The sequence below is a fragment of the Drosophila suzukii genome, assembly GCF_043229965.1.
Source record: "Drosophila suzukii chromosome 2 unlocalized genomic scaffold, CBGP_Dsuzu_IsoJpt1.0 scf_2c, whole genome shotgun sequence".
Taxonomy (NCBI): Eukaryota; Metazoa; Arthropoda; class Insecta; order Diptera; family Drosophilidae; genus Drosophila; species Drosophila suzukii.
The window spans coordinates 13216916-13235194 of NW_027255896.1; the positions used below are offsets into that span (position 1 = coordinate 13216916).

Consider the following 18279-nt stretch of genomic DNA (forward strand, 5'->3'; position numbering starts at 1 on the left):
TTACGCGCGGGGCCCTTTTATACAAAAGAAGATACAAAAAAGATATAGAGACGGGACACAAATGAAAATAAAAGAAGCAACTAAGAATGAGGCAAATGAGTTAAAATATTAGTTTTAATACCGGGATAGAAGTTGAAGTGCAAATTAAATGATAAAGGTTGTTATAATTATTACATAGAACGCGAAAGGGCTCGTGTAGACAAAAATTAGATATACATCGTGGCAAATTTAGGGGATAATAATTTCGCGTTAGTCTAACAGGAACATTGAAAAAGGCGGTTCACAAGTTCTACAGAATCAACATCACCTCTTATAAGATTTTGCATAAAAATAGTACCAAGCATTGTTCTACGATTTACAAGTGTAGGTAAATTAAGCAATAGTAATCTACTCTGATAGGAAGGTAGCCTTACGATTTGATCCCAGTTCTAACTACGAAGGGCAAACAGAAGAATTTTTTTTTGTACCGACTCAATACGGTCAATATGCACTTGATATTGTGGACTCCAAACCGAAGAACAATATTCCAAAATAGGACGGACAAGGGAGGTAAATAATAATTTGGTTGTATAAGGGTCATCAAATTCTTTTGACCAACGCTTTATAAACCCAAGAACACTCATGGCCTTGCTGACAGTGGACATTATGTGGCAGTCAAATTTAAGTTTTGGGTCCAGAAGAACGCCTAAGTCATTAACTGAATTTATACGGTCGAGTGGCGTATTTTGAAGAGAGTAACTAACAAAAGTAGGAGTACCCCTATGAAAAGTCATAACGTTGCATATAAGGCAGTTCAAATTTAAAAGGTTATACTCACACCATCCCTGAAAACAATCAATATCTGACTGTAAGTTGAAACCCGACGCTATATCATTATGTGATAAACAAAGCTTAACATCATCAGCATACATTAGTACACGAGAGTGTGTTATGATAGAGGGAAGATCGTTAATAAACAAAGTAAACAGCAAAGGGCCCAAATGACTACCCTGAGGAACTCCAGATGTCACATAGATCAGTTTCGAGGCAGCGTTTTTGAATATAACCCTCTGAGTCCTACCATTCAAATAACTTGAAATCCAAGTTAACAGATTACATGGAAACCCAAGCTGATTTAATTTAAATATGAGAAGATAGTGGTTGACAGAGCCAAAGGCCTTACTAAAATCTGTGTATATTATGTCAGTCTGCATTTTATTCTTAAATCTTTATTACAATATATTACAATAGATGACAATTCAAGAAGGTTGGTGGAGGTCGATCTTCGCTTAACAAAACCACGCTGACACGGTGATGTTAGCGAGGAACATAAATGTTGCAAGTGAAAAGTAATAATACGTTCAAATGCTTTAGGAATTGCCGACAATTTAGCATTACCTCTATAACTCTGGGCATCCGCCTTCGCACCCTTTTTGTGAAGTGGAATGACAAAAGAGTCCTTCCAGATAGTAGGAAAAACTGATGATGAAATAGACATATTAAAAAGTTTAAGAATCGGTTTACATATGGTTGACGCACAAAACTTAAGCACACACCCGGGGAGTCCATCTGGTCCGGGAGAATAAGTTGGCGTTGTTGTTGCTAAGTCTCTTAAGAGAGAACTTTTCGTAATTGCAGGAGTAAAAATACAATTTGCCCTACTTAAGGGACTAGGGTACTTAGAATTTGACCAAGCATCCGAACTATAAGTAGTTTGGAAAAACTCGGCAAATAAATCAGCAATTTCAAAATCCGTCGATGCCTCCATTGAGTTAAAACGTACCGATGAAGGCAATGCTGACGACGAAAGTTATAAAACTGCTTCGGATCATTTGAAAATTGAAAATTACATCGACTTATGTAGAAGAGCAATGACTATTGAGAGCAATACAATCCAAACGATCCACCACATATTTCGAAAACTCAGATGGCTTACCCGATTTTTTATACATTTTATAAGTATTTGTCTTAATGTTTTTAAGTCTTTGAAGCGCATTGGTAAACCAAGGAGGCCTGTTTAGCCAAGTCTGTGCAATTATATTGAGAAATCATATCGTTAAGTTTTTTGTGGTCGCGTTTTCGGAAACATCTCACTTTAGTTTGAGAAACTAAAGGAGAGAGGGTATCAACGTATGGGAGGCAGATTGTCAATTCCATTGTTGGATGGTATCGGTCTTCAGGTACAACAAGAGCGTCAATTCTAGATACCGTGACTTCAGACGGGTCTGAAACAAACAAAAGATCTAGTTGTCTATTTAAAGAATTCCGTATAAAGCGTACTTGCTGTAACGATAATTCTAAAAGGCCATCTACAAAATCATGGGCGTATAGAGGTATACCGACAAGTGAGTCAGTAGGGGGAGAACCCAAGACAATCAAAAGGTCTCTGTTAGAAAGAAGGGATAGAACAGATTTTATCGCAGACAGATGGTCCTCATAAAAAATATTAAATCAGAGCCAGGTGGAATATAGGAGCATATAACAAATATAGATAATGATTGCAAGGAAACTTTCACACTAACAAATTCAATTTCGTTACGGGTATCAGAGTGAATTCTTTCGGATGTTAGGCTAGTGGTAACGGCAATCAGCACACCGCCTGGCCTACGTGAGGAGCGATCGGTCCTATAGGCATTAAAATTGCTTGACAGATATCTCTGGTTTCAGCCAAGTTTCCGTAAAAGCCAAAATATCTGCAGTAAATGTAAAGGAGTCAGCATAAAGCTTGGGTAGCTTCATATTTAGTCCCCTAACATTTTGATAAGCCAAAAATAAATTTCTTAGTTTTTGGCGCAGTGGAAGTGGAAGTGGAAGACCTGTTATTTGTTCTCGGTTTATTGGGAACAAATTCTTTTATTACTAAATCATCATTAAGCCAAAAGCTTTCAAAAAGTAGTACCTTAAACACATCAGGCGGAGCAAATATTTTAAAAGACGATATACTACGAGCGTATGAAAATCTAAATTGTTCAACTGAAATATTCTCGGATGGGAATTTTTCACGTATAAATTCCAAAACATCCTCAGATGTGGTATCTGGGGTGAATCTAGACAAAAATAATTATTTTCTATGAGGAACAACTGACAGTTTCTTACGTCCCCCAGCAGCAGATTGAACCTCACTAAGCTGAGAGCCAGAAACGGTACCTTCTGTACCTATAGGTACTGGTACACCGTAGTCGGCACTGAAGATTTTTTTACCACAAGACTTCGAGAAACAGGAGTCACTGTCACCTGAATCAGCTGTATCCATGTGCGCAGTAGGTTCACTTACCCCAGTGTCAACAGAAACTGCTACAGCCACCAAGTTCGGATTTGGGGTGGATACCGTGACAGTATTAACTGCCGCTAAGCTGGCTTTTTTTGCGTTCAGGCGGCTCAGTTAGTAGTTTTTATACCCGTTACTCGTAGAGTAAAAGGGTATACTAGATTCGTCGGAAAGTATGTAACAGGCAAAAGAAAGCGTTTCCGACCCGATAAAGTATATATATTCTTGATCAGGATCACTAGCCGAGTCGATCTAGCCATGTCCGTCTGTCCGGATGAGCGCTGAGATCTCGGAAACTGTAAGAGCTAGGCTATTGAGATTTGGCGTGCAGATTCCTGAGCTTCTTACTGTGGCTCCTCCAGTTTTGATGCTAGAATAAAAATTTTAGCTGAAATGTATGTTCTCATCAATATCTATCGATTGACCCAAAAAAAAGTTTGCCACGCCCACTTTAACGCCCACAAACCGCCCAAGCCTGTGACGCCCACAATATTTATGCTAGATAAAAAATTTTAACTGAAATGTATTGGTCTCGTCAATACCTATCGATTGATCCAAAAACCATAACGCTTAAATCGGTCTACCGCCGGTAGGCGGCGCATTTTAATCTCGCTTTGCTGCTTGCATATCTCCATTTAGCTGAGTAACGGGTATCTGATAGTCGAGGTACCCGACTATAGCGTTCTTCCTTGTTTATTATTAAATTGGGCACAAACGGAATTGAACCCCTGATTGAGCTGTTTAAAAGCACCAGAGAGATTCAAAAGGCTGTCTCGAGTTTCCTCCATAAGCCGCTCATCTCAACTACTATTTCCTTGCATGATCCACATGACCACATGAGCCCAGAATTCAGATCAATGAAGTCTTTGACTCTGCCAGTAAATCCTGCGCATTAAACGTGAATCATCGATTCACGTCTTTAGTTGAAGACGAAAGAGTACAATTTTTCTTGTAGCAGACAAGAGCTATTTTTAAGGAAATGAAAGAAAATAAGATATGAAAAATATCTGAAGTAAATTTGGCACTGGGATCAAATTCCAAAACCACAAAGGCACAAAACTCGAAAAAAAATAAGAGCGCGAGATCGCGTATTAATTTAAATGTAAGAGAGCACGAGAGAATAAATCTTCTATCGACTGAGCGTTGCTTGTGGGACACTGACAACTTTACGCACGAACAGTTACAATGTAAAGCAAGCAAGAGATAGAGAGAGAGAGAGAGAATAAGGCAATAGAACACCAAAAGTCTACCAGAAATTTGGCAGGTTCAGAGCGGGAGAGAGAGTGGGAATAAAAGAGTTTTAGCAAGTTTAGTGAGTGTAAAATTACACTAACAAAGCTAGGAGACTAAACAAATCTAATAGAAATGTTAAAATAACTATAACCACATACCCGTTTACTGGGAGATCTAGTCAAAAACACTAACCCAACTGTTAGACTAAGCTTTGTTAATAAACAAACGCAAGACAATCGCAAAAAATCACAGAATAAGACAAAAACTCGGAGCACAAGAGAAAACACATCTGTTCACAAGGGACGCTAAATCGTTTGTAGGACGCTTTTTGTTTGTCTATTTCATCTTTTACGGTAAGAATGCCTAGGTCCCTGTGGATGTTTTGGTTGCGAATATACCATGGTGCCTCAGTGATAGTTCGCAAAATTTTCAATTGAACGCGCTGTATAAGGTCTATGTTGCTGCTGCTGGCCTTCCTCCATAGCTGGGAGCCATATGTCCAGATGGGCTTGAGAGTGGAGTTGTAGAGCAAAACCTTGTAGTCCAGACGCAGGGGCGAACAAGCGTTAAAAATCCAGTGGAAGCTGCTGGCTTTTAGTTCTAGATGTACTTTCTTGCGTTCGATGTGTCTCCTCCAGGTTAGTCGTCTGTCAAGGTGGACGCCGAGATACGTTACATCGTTGACTTGGCGAATCTGCGCATTATTCAATGATAGTGAAGGGCATGTTTGCCTGTTGAGAGTAAACGTTATGTGTTTACATTTTTGTTCATTTAACTTAATCCGCCAATCAGATAGCCACCTCTCTAATACGGAGAGGTGGTTTGCTAGCTGTGATGTGGCTCGGCCTGGGCACCTCAAGCGACTTAAAAATGCGGTGTCGTCAGCGAACGTAGATGTTGTTAGCTGCTCGTTCGTGGGAATATCTGCTGTGTATAGGAGGAAAAGAGTAGGGCCTAGCGCGCTTCCTTGCGGCTCTCCAGCTTTGATAATGTAGTCGTCGGATGTTGTTGTGTTGCACCTTACTGCGAAGGTTCTGTTGTATAGATACGGCTCAAGAAGCTTGTCAGTGTTATCAGGCAAGTGTGTTTTGATTTTGTGCATGAGGCCATCTAGCCATACTCGATCGAAAGCTTGATGCTCAAAGGCTGTGCGTATTTCTGATGTTATTCTGTTAACTTGTTCGATTGTTTCATGGTTTTTGACGAAAGCCAAATTGATGAGGAGGGATAACATTGTGTGCTCCTAGACGGTATTATGCGAGTTAGAAGGCATTTTTCGAACAACTTAGACAGACACGATAATAAACTAATTGGTCTGTAGGATGACGGAATTGTGTGGTCTTTTCCGGGCTTCGGTATCATAATGATAATAGATTTTTTCCATTTTATCGGATAGTAACCGAGAGTTATGATCCCATGAAAAGCTTACAAATAACCTCAATGACAGAGATTGGAAGTTAAATTAACATTTTTGGGGTTATTTGGTCAACGCCAGTGGCCTTTTTCGGCTTCAGTTCCCTAATGACTTTCGCGATCTCTTGTAGATTTGTGGTAGGACAAATGAACCAGTGGCAGGATTCGGCTGGAAAACGTTTCTGAGATGTAAAGCAAAAGTTTCGGGTCTATCTTCGTCTCCGCGGACCCAGCTGCCAGATGAATTTCTTATGGGAGTGACTGTTTCGATTGGAGAGCTCAGATTTGGGTGAAACCTCCACAGAGGATGTTTTGTACTGGTTGGCGAAAGTGTTTTAATGTACCGCAGCTGTGCATTTCCTGTTTCTTGCTTTAGAGCTTGGTTTAGTGTGCGAGTGGCTTCCTTAAGACGTTGTTTTGATGACGGCGATCTGTTGGTTTGCCAGGCACGTCGCAGGCGCCTCTTTTCTAGGTATTAGACAGCGTCTATGGTGAGGATTCCGTTGCCTGACTGCACTTTGATAGACGTGGCTTGCAAGTAATTAGTTGCAAACCTTTGGTGAAAGCGGTGCTTGATGCGTTCCCTGATTGGGATGCCGGTTCCGCCGTGGGCTTTACCATCTGGATGGTCTGTGCGGTAGAAAGTGTAGCCTCTTATTTGGAAGTTGTATTTGTTTGTGGGGTGCGTCTCTACCAGTAGCATATTGTCGATATGATTATCATTTAGGAACTGTGTTACTTCATGGTTGTGCCGTGAAACGCCATTGGCGTGCCACATTGTTATTCGTAGTTTTGCCATCTGTTATTTGGACTGCTTACCTGCAAGTAGCTGTAACACCTTGTTTGCATGGTCGTTTTCATGAATGACATGAATTCCATCATGCTTTGCTGCATGGTGACCATCATATATTCCAGAGTGCTTTGTGACTGTACTTGGATCTGCTGAGCGTTTCCTAGATTTAGACTGGGTTTTCCGTCCCTGATCGAAGGGCATCGGCTACACAAGCTACACAGACTGTTCGAAGTGAACAGTATGTCCTGGTGTGTCCATACTCCTGACAATTTGTGCATTGCACTGGGCCGTTCCTTTAATGTGGCTCTTCCACGTTAATTCTTTGGTGCAATAAGTATTGCAGGTTATAAATGGGGTGAACTTCATTATACCCCTGCAGAGGGTATATTGATTTCAGTCAGAACATTGCAACACGAAGGTGACGTTTCCGACCCCATAAAGTGTATATATTCTTGATCAGCATGACTAGACGAGTCGATCTAGCCATGTCCGTCTGACGGTCCGTCTCTCTGTTTTTAAGATGTCGGGCGGAAACTTTCCCAAAAGTCTTATATCTTTTGCAGGTAGTATATAAGTCGGAACCAGCCGGATCGGACAAGTATATCTTATAGCTCCCATTGGAATAATCGGAAAAAAATATTTTAAAAAGTGATATCTTTGGCGTTTTTTAACATATAACCTCCTGAGCTTGGATATAACATTTTAATTAGTTTTGAATTTCGAATTAAATGTTATCAAAATCGGACAACTATATCATATAGCTGCCATAGGAACGATCGGAAAATTGGTGGGAAAATTATACCTTCAGTGTTTTTTAACATATAACCTTCTACGCTTGGAAATAACATTTTTTAATTAGTTCTGAATTTCGAATTTAATTACTATATCATATATCTGCCATAGGAACGATCGGAAAATTGGTGGGAAAATAATTTGAAACAAGTTATAGCTTCGATGTTTTCTGACATATACACTATTGGGAATACCATTTTTTGTATTTTTAAATTTAATAAGTATAACTGCAAGGGTATACAAGCTTCGGCTTGCCGGAGCTAACTTCTTTTCTTGTTTTTCTGTCAGACTGATGTTCTTTGCAGAAAACCCTTTTTCCTTAAGAGCATCGAAAACTTCCTTGGCGGTTACGTCGGGCTCGATTCCTTTTAGTACCACTTGCAGGCCCTTGCTGCTTTTTATTTGGTACGTAAGGTAGCTTTTCCTAGCTTCCTCCAGGTATTTGGATACTGCTCGGAAATGTTCTTCAGACTTGGTCTGAAGCTTGGTTTCATGGATGTGGGATGCGGTAGTGGAGAGACAAGGACCACTAGAAGCAGTCTTACCTACTGATCTAATATCTTTCCCTTTCTGTACTCGATATTCCTGATTAATACTCGATATTCCTAAGTTGTACTCGATGTTCCTAAGTTGCACTCGATACCCAGTTGCAACGAGAGGTAAAAGTGGTAACGCACCGCCGTACTCACTCGCTGCCAGAATCTCGCAAAGGACAGTTCTTAGGCACACGTATATTTTGTAAAACCTAAGTTAACCAGTCGAATGTGTATCATCATACTATTTAAAGTCAGCGGTATCTTTTCTGAAAAGAGGACCACGCAATTTTTGGGGGCGCAACCTCGATATAGCCTACCATTCGACTGAACTTTCAATTTGGTAAAATCACGTGGAGTGCCTACGCAGAGATCTGGTGAAATTGAGCAAATCGGCTGGATATCTTCAAATCGTCATAAGCAATTTGGCTGGAGTTTGACACATAAGGCTGGCGTTGAAAGCAGGCACAGTTGGTGGCTTTTGCAAAGGCAAGAACTTGGAGAACTAGCGGACGAAGACCTGAAAGAATTAAGAGGCAGCGGATCGTGGTTGGAGATCTAGGAGAAGCAGTAGACACGGGTTGGAAGCAGTGGAGATACAGCGAGCAAGACATTGGATCTGGTGTGGTCATCGGAGCATGCGTGCAGGATTGTGCAAGCGGAAGGCTGGTACACAGATCCTGGCAGCAGACGAAAGCATCCAGAAAGTTCCAGTTGAGTTTGGAAGTCTTCATTGTATGTTTGACGCTACAAAAGCGGGAAGCGTGGGAAAGAAATACGATGACGACCAAAAGCGACATCATTGAGCGAGTGGCTGAACTTTTTTCGGAGAGTTGCCGGAAAGTTTATTTCAAGTCGTTTATAAAGTAGTGGGGTAACATTAAAATCAAAAAGTTCCAGAGACAGGGTGGTTAATCTATTTACAATATGCTTTTGATACTACATTTAAGAATACATTGTTTAATATTAATAATCTACAGGACAAAGTTGTAAAACGGAGTCAAGCGAGATCTTGGCATTGCGAGTTGACGAGTTGCGTCGGAAGTTGTCGGAGTTGCAATTGGGTACGACTGGATTGAAAGCGGAATTGCAAGAGAGGTTGTTGACCTAACGGAAACGGAGGATAATGGTGAAGACGGTCTATCAGTAACGTCCGCAGAAACTACTTTAAACCGGCCAAACGCAGCAGGTTGGCATCAAGGACTAGAAAATGAAAGGCAGGGTAGATCATGGTTCACGTTGAAAGATGTAGAGGGCAGTGTTTCGCACTTTTCTGGGTCGAGTTCCGTAGATATAAACCATTGGATAGGATAGTTGGAAAATTGTGCAGCAAGAGTTGAGTGGAACCCTTTAGTTGTTTGCTTGTGTATGCAAAACTGTTGCTTAGTGGAGCAGCAAAGATGTTTGTGCGTAGCCAGAGGAATCGGCTTTGTTGGAGGAGTTTGGAATCAAGTTATCCTCAGCAGAAGTTCATCGCAGGTTGGAAAAACTAGTTCCTTTATGCACTTATGGAAATTGCAAATCCTAATAGAAGTAGATTTGGAGCACTTGAGTCAGGAAGTAACTTCTGAAGTGGAGTTATTGATCGATAATTACAAGCCAGAGAGAAATCTCACTTCCCCAGTCGAGATGAAGATCTTGTTGACAGACGAGTTGCCTGTTTTCCAACATCCGAGACGATAAGCTTATTGCGATCAGAAAATTGTCGATGACCAGGTTCAAGAATGGCTAGAGGAAGGGATTATCAAACCTAGTACATCCGATTTTGCTTCGCCAGTGGTGCTTGTAGATAAGAAGAACGGGAAGAAGCGCTTGTGTTGCGATTATAGAAAGTTAAGTGAAAAGATTGTCCGAGATAACTTCCCAACAGCTCAAATGAACTGTGTGATCGAAAAGCAACAAGGTGGACAAGTTTTTACAAATCTAGATTTGACTTATGGTTTCTTTCACGTGCCTATTTCGCCTGAATCTCGAAAGTATACATCGTTCGTCACTCAGAGTGGTCAGTATGAGTTCCTCTTTGTACCCTTCGGTATAACAAACTCTCCAGCAGTGATATGTGATTGACAGTTATATGTGATTCGATTAAGAACGAGGAAGCGGTTGTATACATGGACGATGTTATCATTAATTTGAGTAAATGTCAGGTGTTGAAGCGCAAAGTTAACTTCTTAGGCTATGTCGTTGAAAGCGGTACCTTCAAGCCAGGTATTGAGAAAACTCAAGCAGTTGCTGATTTTCCAATTCCGAGCGACAAGAAAGGAGTCCAAAAATTCTTAGAACTGACGTCGTACTTCCGTAGGTTTGTGGAAGGATACACCGTAATTGCCAAGCCGTTGTCCGACATGTTGCGAAAGGAGGTGAGGTTCGAGATTCGCAGCATTTAAAAAGGTAAAAGAAGCGTTGATCAGTGGACCAGTTCTGAAGCTCTATAATCATTCGCTTGAAACAGAAATTCATATCGATGCATCCAAGTTCAGATTTGGAGCCGTTTTGCTTCAACGAGATCCCTGTGATAACTTGTGGCATCCAGTTTTCTACATGAGCCGTAAAACCAAGCCATGTGAGGAAATGTATCATTCCTATGAACTGGATGTACTTGCAGTTATTGGAGCCTTGGTAAAGTGGCGGGTGTACGTATTAGGAAAAAAGTTTAAAATCATTACGGACTGAGTGTTCAGAGTGTCTAGATGGGCGATGTACCTACAAGATTTCGACTACGAAATAGAAGGTTCGAAGATGAGACATGTCGATGCGTTGAGTGGGGTTCATGTCTTACGTTGACTGACAGTTTGTTTCATCGTTTGCGGGAAGCACAGCTGTTAGGTGATTGGACAAAGGTACTCAAAAGTGTCGTTGAGACCAAAGGCTATGAAGACTTCTACATAGTGAACGAAGTTCTGTTCAAAGATCCTAATAAAGAGTTGCTAGTAGTTCCTTCACTCATGGAAACCGAGATTATCAAGCAAGGACATTTCTCATCCAAGAAAACTCAGGATTTAATTGAGAAGTCGTATTACATTCCGAAACTAAAAGAGAAATTAGCGCGAGTGGTGGATAGCTGCGTAGAGTGCATCCTTGTCAATGCGAAGGCTGGTAGGCAAGAAGGGTTTCTTACACCAATAAACAAAGGAGACAAGCCGCTCGTCACATACCATGTAGATCATGTTGGTCCGATGGAGTTAACCAAAAGAGGATATAATCACATCATCGTGATTGTAGATGCCTTTTTCAAGTACGTATGGTTGCATCCTACACGAAGCACAGGGGTTGAAGAAGTGGTAACTTGTTTAGAGCGCCAGGCTGTTTGTTTTGGAAATCCGTATAGGATAGTGTCAGATCATGGAGCTGCATTCACATCCCACCTGTTCAAGGAGTACTGCGATACGGAGAAGATTCAACATTTGCTGATTGCAACAGGCGTACCAAGGAAAAAAGGACAAGTAGAGCGCATGCATAAAATAGTTGTTCCGATGCTCTCCAAACTAAGCCTGGAAAGTCCAGGGTGCTGCTATAAGCATGTAGGTAAGGTACAGCAGATCATAAACAACACTGAGCCAAGGAGTACCAAAGTATCACCATTCAAACTGCTAACAGGATTAGATATGCGTATCTCAGGAGATGTCCAGCTCAAGTCATTGAAACAGGATTGTTTCATTTCGGAGTTAGATGGTGAACGCCACAAACTAAGGCAGGAAGCAAGGGAGAACATTCAGAGCGGAAAACGAGAAAGCTTTTTATGCAAAAAGAAAGGTAGAAAAGAAGTTCCAGTTAAACGATTTGGTAGCTATTAAACGCACCCAGTATGGTACTGGTTTGAAATTGGAAGGTACCTAGGGCCGTATAAAGTTGTCAAAGTAGGAAACCATGGAAGATACGAAGTTGAAAGGGTAGGAGAAGGTGATAGGCCGTTTGAGACATCAACCGTCGCAGAGTACATGAAGGCATTCGGGACGAATCCCGCGTCAGGAGGGCCGATTGTGGGATGCGATAGTGGAGAGACAAGGACCACTACAAGCGGTCTTACCTACTGATCTAATATCTTTCCCTTTTTGTACTCGATGTTCCTGAGTAATACTCGATATTCCTAAGTTGCACTCGATGTTCCTAAGTTGTACTCGATGATCCTAAGTTGTACTCGATGTTCCTAAGTTGTACTCGATGTTCCTAAGTTGTACTCGATGTTCCTAAGTTGTACTCGATGTTTCTAAGTTGTACTCGATACCCAGTTGCAACGCACCGCCACACTCACTCGCTGCCACAATCCTGCAAAGGACAGTTCTTTGCCATTGAATTTAGAGCTGCGATTGAAGTCGATTCCAAAGTAATAGCCGGAGCTGTGGTTGTTGTTTTTTTTTTGCCGTAGCTGTAGTTGTTGCTGACAAGTTTAGTGCGGATGCAGAAGTTTTACCGTTGCATCTTGTTGGCGCGCCAGGGGTCAAAACTGATGATGGGGGGGTTTTGCATTGTTGACTCCACGCCGTCGGAGTAGGGGTAGCCGTAAGTAAGCATGGTGAACAAGATCGTGCTCTTTGGCTATCGTTTTGGGTCGTTTTTTGTACTTCGCTATCACGCGATGAGACATACGAAAAGTAACCGTCTCTTCGGCTCGCGGAGCTTAGTTGCTCTTTATTTTGTTCGTAGCTCATTGAGCTTTTATTAGCGTGGCACTTATTTATTATTATAAGATAAAATAATTATGTGCTAGTTCAAGTCATAACACCGATTTTGTGAGATGAAACCTAAATTTCGTTGGGTTTCAGCGTCTTTTCGTTTTTTTGAAATTAACCAGTTTAGTTAATGTGTTTTGTTTGCATTTAATTTATCAACTTTCTTGCACTTTTCGCGGAGCTCGCACGAGACACGTCCGCTTTCTTCAGCTGTCACATGAAAAGAAATTCATATATGAAATAAATAAAAAGGTACACAATAATGCAAGTTTGAAACTGTCTAACAGCCATTGGTTTTTGGTGGCAAAAATGAATCTATCATCCGTTTTCGCCTTGAGAGCGGATCGTTTGTCTGAAATGATGCAGCCAGCCTTACTGAAGACTCTCTCTGACTTAGTAGAGCGAGTATGCATCCCACATAAATAGCGTAGGGCACAATCCTTCAAATGTCTGACAAAGAGGAAAACGTAATTAAGATTTAATTTGGAAATTTTTTAATCCAATAGTTCCAAAATATTTGGAGTCTTTTCTTTTGTTGCCAGATTTGTCTTCATAAAGGAAAAAACCAGTTTCTTCTCCGGAATCTTTAGTTGGTGAAGCGTGTGTTAATAGATTTTGTCTTAAACGAAACTGTATTCAAATTTCTGCATAGTCCGCAAAGTTTGTTCTGCAGCTCTTCCGCAGCTGAATCAGCATAGCTGCTGTCCTGGAATCCTATCTTATAAAATTAAGGATCCAAGATTGTACTGACTTTTTACCGCGCAGTATTACAAGGCTCAAACAGTAGCTCGAGATCGTTGAGAACTAATGTTTCCTCTGCTGCGGTGGAGGTGCCTTTTTGGTGTCCAATAGGACATAAGAAACTGCGTCTTTAAGTTTTAAAAGCCTGCTCATCATTTTGAAGCAGCTGTTCCACCGCGTTGACACTTCCTGTATCAGCCCGTAAGAAGAGCAAGTTTCCTGAGCATTCGAGTAAATTAGTAGCCCAAATTATTTAATTATCAAGGAATTTATTATTTTTTTCAAACACAATTGAACAACATTATGCTGATTTTATTAAAATAATTTATATTTTATGTAATTTCTCTACAAAAATATAAATTCTTTAAATTACAAACCGCATTTCTAGGTTAAATTGTTTCTTATAATGTAATTAAACGGATCCTGAAAAAATTGTCACGATTACAACATATACGATTCCACGAATTAAGTTTTCTAAGCCTAACGGTGTACTACAAAAAATTTGTCCGTAACTATGCAAAACTTGCCAAGCCATTAACAAAATATCTAGGAGGGGAAAATGAAAAGGTTTTTAAAACGTTTCCTAATCTAATATAATAAGAAGGTATATTATTCATAAATTGCAACGCAACAATAAACAATAATAAGAAATTAAAACATTTTTTTAGGCACGTACTTTTAGGAATAATAAGAATATATATACTTTATGGGGAAACATCTCTTTCACTGCGTTGCAATCTTCTGACTGAAATTGGGTTTACAAATATTTATACCCGTTACTCGTAGAGTAAAAGTTTATACTAGATTCGTCGGAAAGTATGTAACAGGCAGAAGGAAGCGTTTCCGACCCCATAAAGTATATATATTCTTGATCAGGATCACTAGCCGAGTCGATCTAGCCATATCCGTCTGTCCGCCTGTCCGTCTGTCCGTATGAACGCTGAGATCTCGGAAACTGTACAAGCTACAATACTGGGATTGGGCATGCAGATTCCTGAGATTCCTGCGCATCGCAAGTTTGTTTCAGCAGAGTGCCACGCCCACTCTAACGCCTACAAACCGCCCAAAACTGTGGCTCCTACCGTTTTGATGCTAGAATAAAAATTTTAACTGAAATGTATTGTTCTCGTCAGTACCTATCGATTGACCCAAAAAAAAGTTTGCCACGCCCACTTTAACGCCCACAAACCGCCCACAAACTTAAAAAAATCGTAAGTATGAACGTGGATATCTCGGAAACTATCAAAGCTAGAGAATTGGGATCTCAGATTTAGATTCCGTAGCCTTGCAAGCAGCGCAAGTTTATTACGCGAATATGCCACGCCCACTCTAACGCCCACAAACCGCCCAATCCAGTGGCGCCCACAATTTTCATGCTAAATAAAAGTTTTAACTGAAATGTATTGGTCTCATCAATACCTGTCGATTGATCCAAAAAATTTCCACGCCCACTCTAACGCCCATAACTCTTAAATCTGTCTACCGCTTGAATATCACCATTTCCCTTTGGTTCCTTTAGCTGAGTAACGGGTATCTGATAGTCGAGGTACTCGACTATACCGTTCTTCCTTGTTTGATTTGAAAAGTTGCAAAAACACAGATTCATTACTTGGGGTAAATACCGAAAAAAGGTTGGGATTAAAAAAAACCTGAACGCGCCGACGCATAATTTTCAAAGTGTTTTTTTCGGCATTGAGTCGACAATTTTCTGATAAGATTTATTTAGATACTAAAACATTTTAATATTAGGTATTCTAAATAATATAATTACTTTAGCTATGTTTCAACCCTACTTTTTTTGGCGGCCACTCAAAGTCAGCTGAGTGCCAATAGTTTTTGCAAATGCTTACATTTATACTACTCCTGAACGGATTGACGAAAATATCCATAGAATCTTTAGCTTTTTAGTTTTCGAGATCACACCGACAGACGGACATGGTTATATCGACTCGGCTAGTGATCCTGATTAAGAGTATATTCCCTTTTGGGGACGGAAACTCTTCCTATCACCTTTTACATAGTTTCTGTCGAATCTGGTATACGCTTTTTACTCCACGAGTAAAGTGTATACAAATAATAGCTATTTCTAACATATTTTTTTTAACCATTTTTTAATATTTTTTTACCATTGCCAACACAAAAAAAAAAAATTTTTTATTTTAAAATATGCCCTCATTTGTTACCTAAAATAGTTTTTTTTTATAGGTTGGAGCCATTTATTGTTTTTAAGATATCGAATTTAATGAAATAAACCCCCTGATATTTTCAGCAGCCATCTCGCTCGCTCTCATTAAAACCTTATGGCGTCTGTATTTCTGAGTTATTTAACAATCTCTGAGCGCTTAAAAAGTAACTTTGCTAAGGTCGAACCGCGACTAATGTTGGTGCTGCTTGTTTTGAATAGGTCGTGTCTTTAATTTGTTTATTAGTTAATGTAAAACACAAGAAAAGGACAAATGCATATCAACTGGGATGCGTGAATACATAAAGATATAAACTTGCTTGGATAGGTTGGAAGTATTTCCTCTACTGACTACTACATTTTAAGGAGAAGATAAATAACATTATTCTTCTAAATGAATTTCATCTCCATTAAAGTAGTCCCCTCCTTATAAAATGCACTTATGCTAAGTTTTTCCAATTTTGGAAACATGCCAAATAGTCCTTTTCCGGTATAGACATCGGCGCCTTTTTCGCTTCAGCTTTTATCTCCTCAATCGACTCGAAACACAGGGCCTAATCAGGCGAATGCGGTTTTGTGGAAATGGTCACGAAGAACAAGTGAAATGCAAAAACCAAGATTGGTTGTTTCCCATAATTTTGGTTCTTTTAGACAAATTGCTTTACGCAAACGACGCATAACGCTAAATTAACATTCCTTACTGGCCGGGTGAAAGAAATTCATAGAGAACCGAAAAAACAAATTATTAAATTACTTTTTGCCCACAGTATGTTCCTTTCAAAATATGTGAAGCTGTTTCATTACATTAATATTATTTGGGATAAGTATTAAGATAAATTGTAGAATATTATTTATTATTTTGTTATTCTAAACGACTAAAAAATTCTAAATATCTGCATTCTTTATTTTTATAGACTCTCCAACACAAATGGGTTCCTTGCAGTCTTTAAATATGGATTCGAAGATTCGACAATCTTTTGTACCTGATTACTCCGTTCGTGCTATATCTGATGTCGTTTACATTGCAATCAAAAGGGTTTTATACCTTACGGCAAAGAAAGCTACATTATTGGAAAAAAGTCGTAAATCAGGAACATTTTCAAATGAGACATTTGATGACGAAGTGGAACGTTTATTACACTCTATAACAGAAGATGAAAAAACACCATTCCTTGTTCCAAATCAATATACGAAGCGTATATCTTTAACTACCCCGAGCGGAAATTCTTCACCTTCGAATGTGGATTTATCTCACGACGAGAGGAATAATAGTGTTAGTAAACACATTCATGATGAACGAAAGAAAAACAACCCTGAGCAAACGGATAATGCTTCAATAAGTAGTAGTTTAGTTGCTTCAGAAGTAGAAGATCATCAATGTGAAGGGCACGATAACAGATATAAGACAACAGCCTCTATACCCCTTTTGCCGAAGCTAAGTGATATATCCGAAAATAAGCAAAGTAAGCCCCAATAACAGCAGAAAGTTAACCAAATTTGAAGTAATATCAACTAAAAGTAATTTTATCAAAAATTCAAAACCCTTTAACATTAAATAAAAATGTCTACCTTACTACTTTTATTGAACCCTAATTTTTGGCCGCAAATATTTAACTAAAACACTTTGAAAATAATGATTTATCATAATAAGTGAGCTTTCTTACAGCAATGAAAATCAATAGATACCTTTCCGAGGGTAGTAAAATAAATTTATAGACACAACCTATATTTGATTATAATTATATATATTTATTTTCTTTTTAAATATATTGTTGCCTCGTAAATAATGTACTTAAGGAAGTTATGTCATGCCGCTTGCTTTACGTATTCATTGCTTCTATTCATTCAGAAGTGGATTTCAGATTGAGTCAAAGATGTTTAATACATCAGCCAACTAAAATGTAATTCTGCTTTGCTAATACTTAAATGCGTTTGTAAACACAGCCAAATTGGTGTGTACCCTGGCATTACTTAAATAAAAATATAAAAAATTTGTTTTTTGTTTGATCCTTAAATGTTTGATTTGATTTGATTTGACTGCTGAAAACAGGGACTCCGTTGACATTTTTCATGGGAGGATCTCTAGCCACATGAAATGAAATTCAAGTTTATGAGTCCTTTTTTTAAGTTTCTGAATTCATTAAAATATTCAGTTATTCACTAACTTTAAATTAGATACCATATCAACATGTCGAGTAACTGAGTAAGTAAAAAAAAAAATATTACCAAATTTTAAAATTTGACCGAAAATTACTTTCGTTGCATTCGCCATAAAAATAGAATGTAAATAGTGAATTAAATAAATGTTATTACATGTGTTTTGTTTCATGTAAAAAATAAAAAAACTATAATGAGCTTATGTTCATTTATTTTTCTATAATTTTCTATTTTTATTCCGCGGTGCCACAGACCTAGGGTTCCCGCTGATTCGAAATCGCTGACTAAATGCATAAAGTAAGAATCTCTACAGAGACCTATATGGGACCTTGTAATTCGTTCCCGCGGTGAGTTTTATGGGAAATTATATATCTGCACCGCTCTTACTCACTGCAGAGATTGAGCAGAGGTTCGCGCAGAGCAAATGGTGTCTCTATATATATGATGAACGTTGATGCACTACGAGCAGTGCAAACAAGTTGGCCAACGACACCAAGCACGTGCTTGTTACGCGCGGG

The 18279-nt window shown here is 39.3% G+C and overlaps 1 protein-coding gene across 1 annotated transcript in view; it reads left to right on the forward strand.

Annotated features, from left to right (window-relative positions):
- The window catches only part of uex (metal transporter uex), a 202432-nt gene extending 184813 nt beyond the window's left edge, over positions 1 to 17619 (forward strand). Inside the window, exon 8 of the mRNA XM_017087218.4 lies at positions 16519 to 17619. Coding sequence (XP_016942707.3) covers positions 16519 to 17081 — 563 coding nt within the window. The 3' untranslated portion in view covers positions 17082 to 17619. The remainder of the gene's footprint in view (positions 1 to 16518) is intronic.
- The last annotated feature ends 660 nt before the right edge of the window (positions 17620 to 18279 follow it).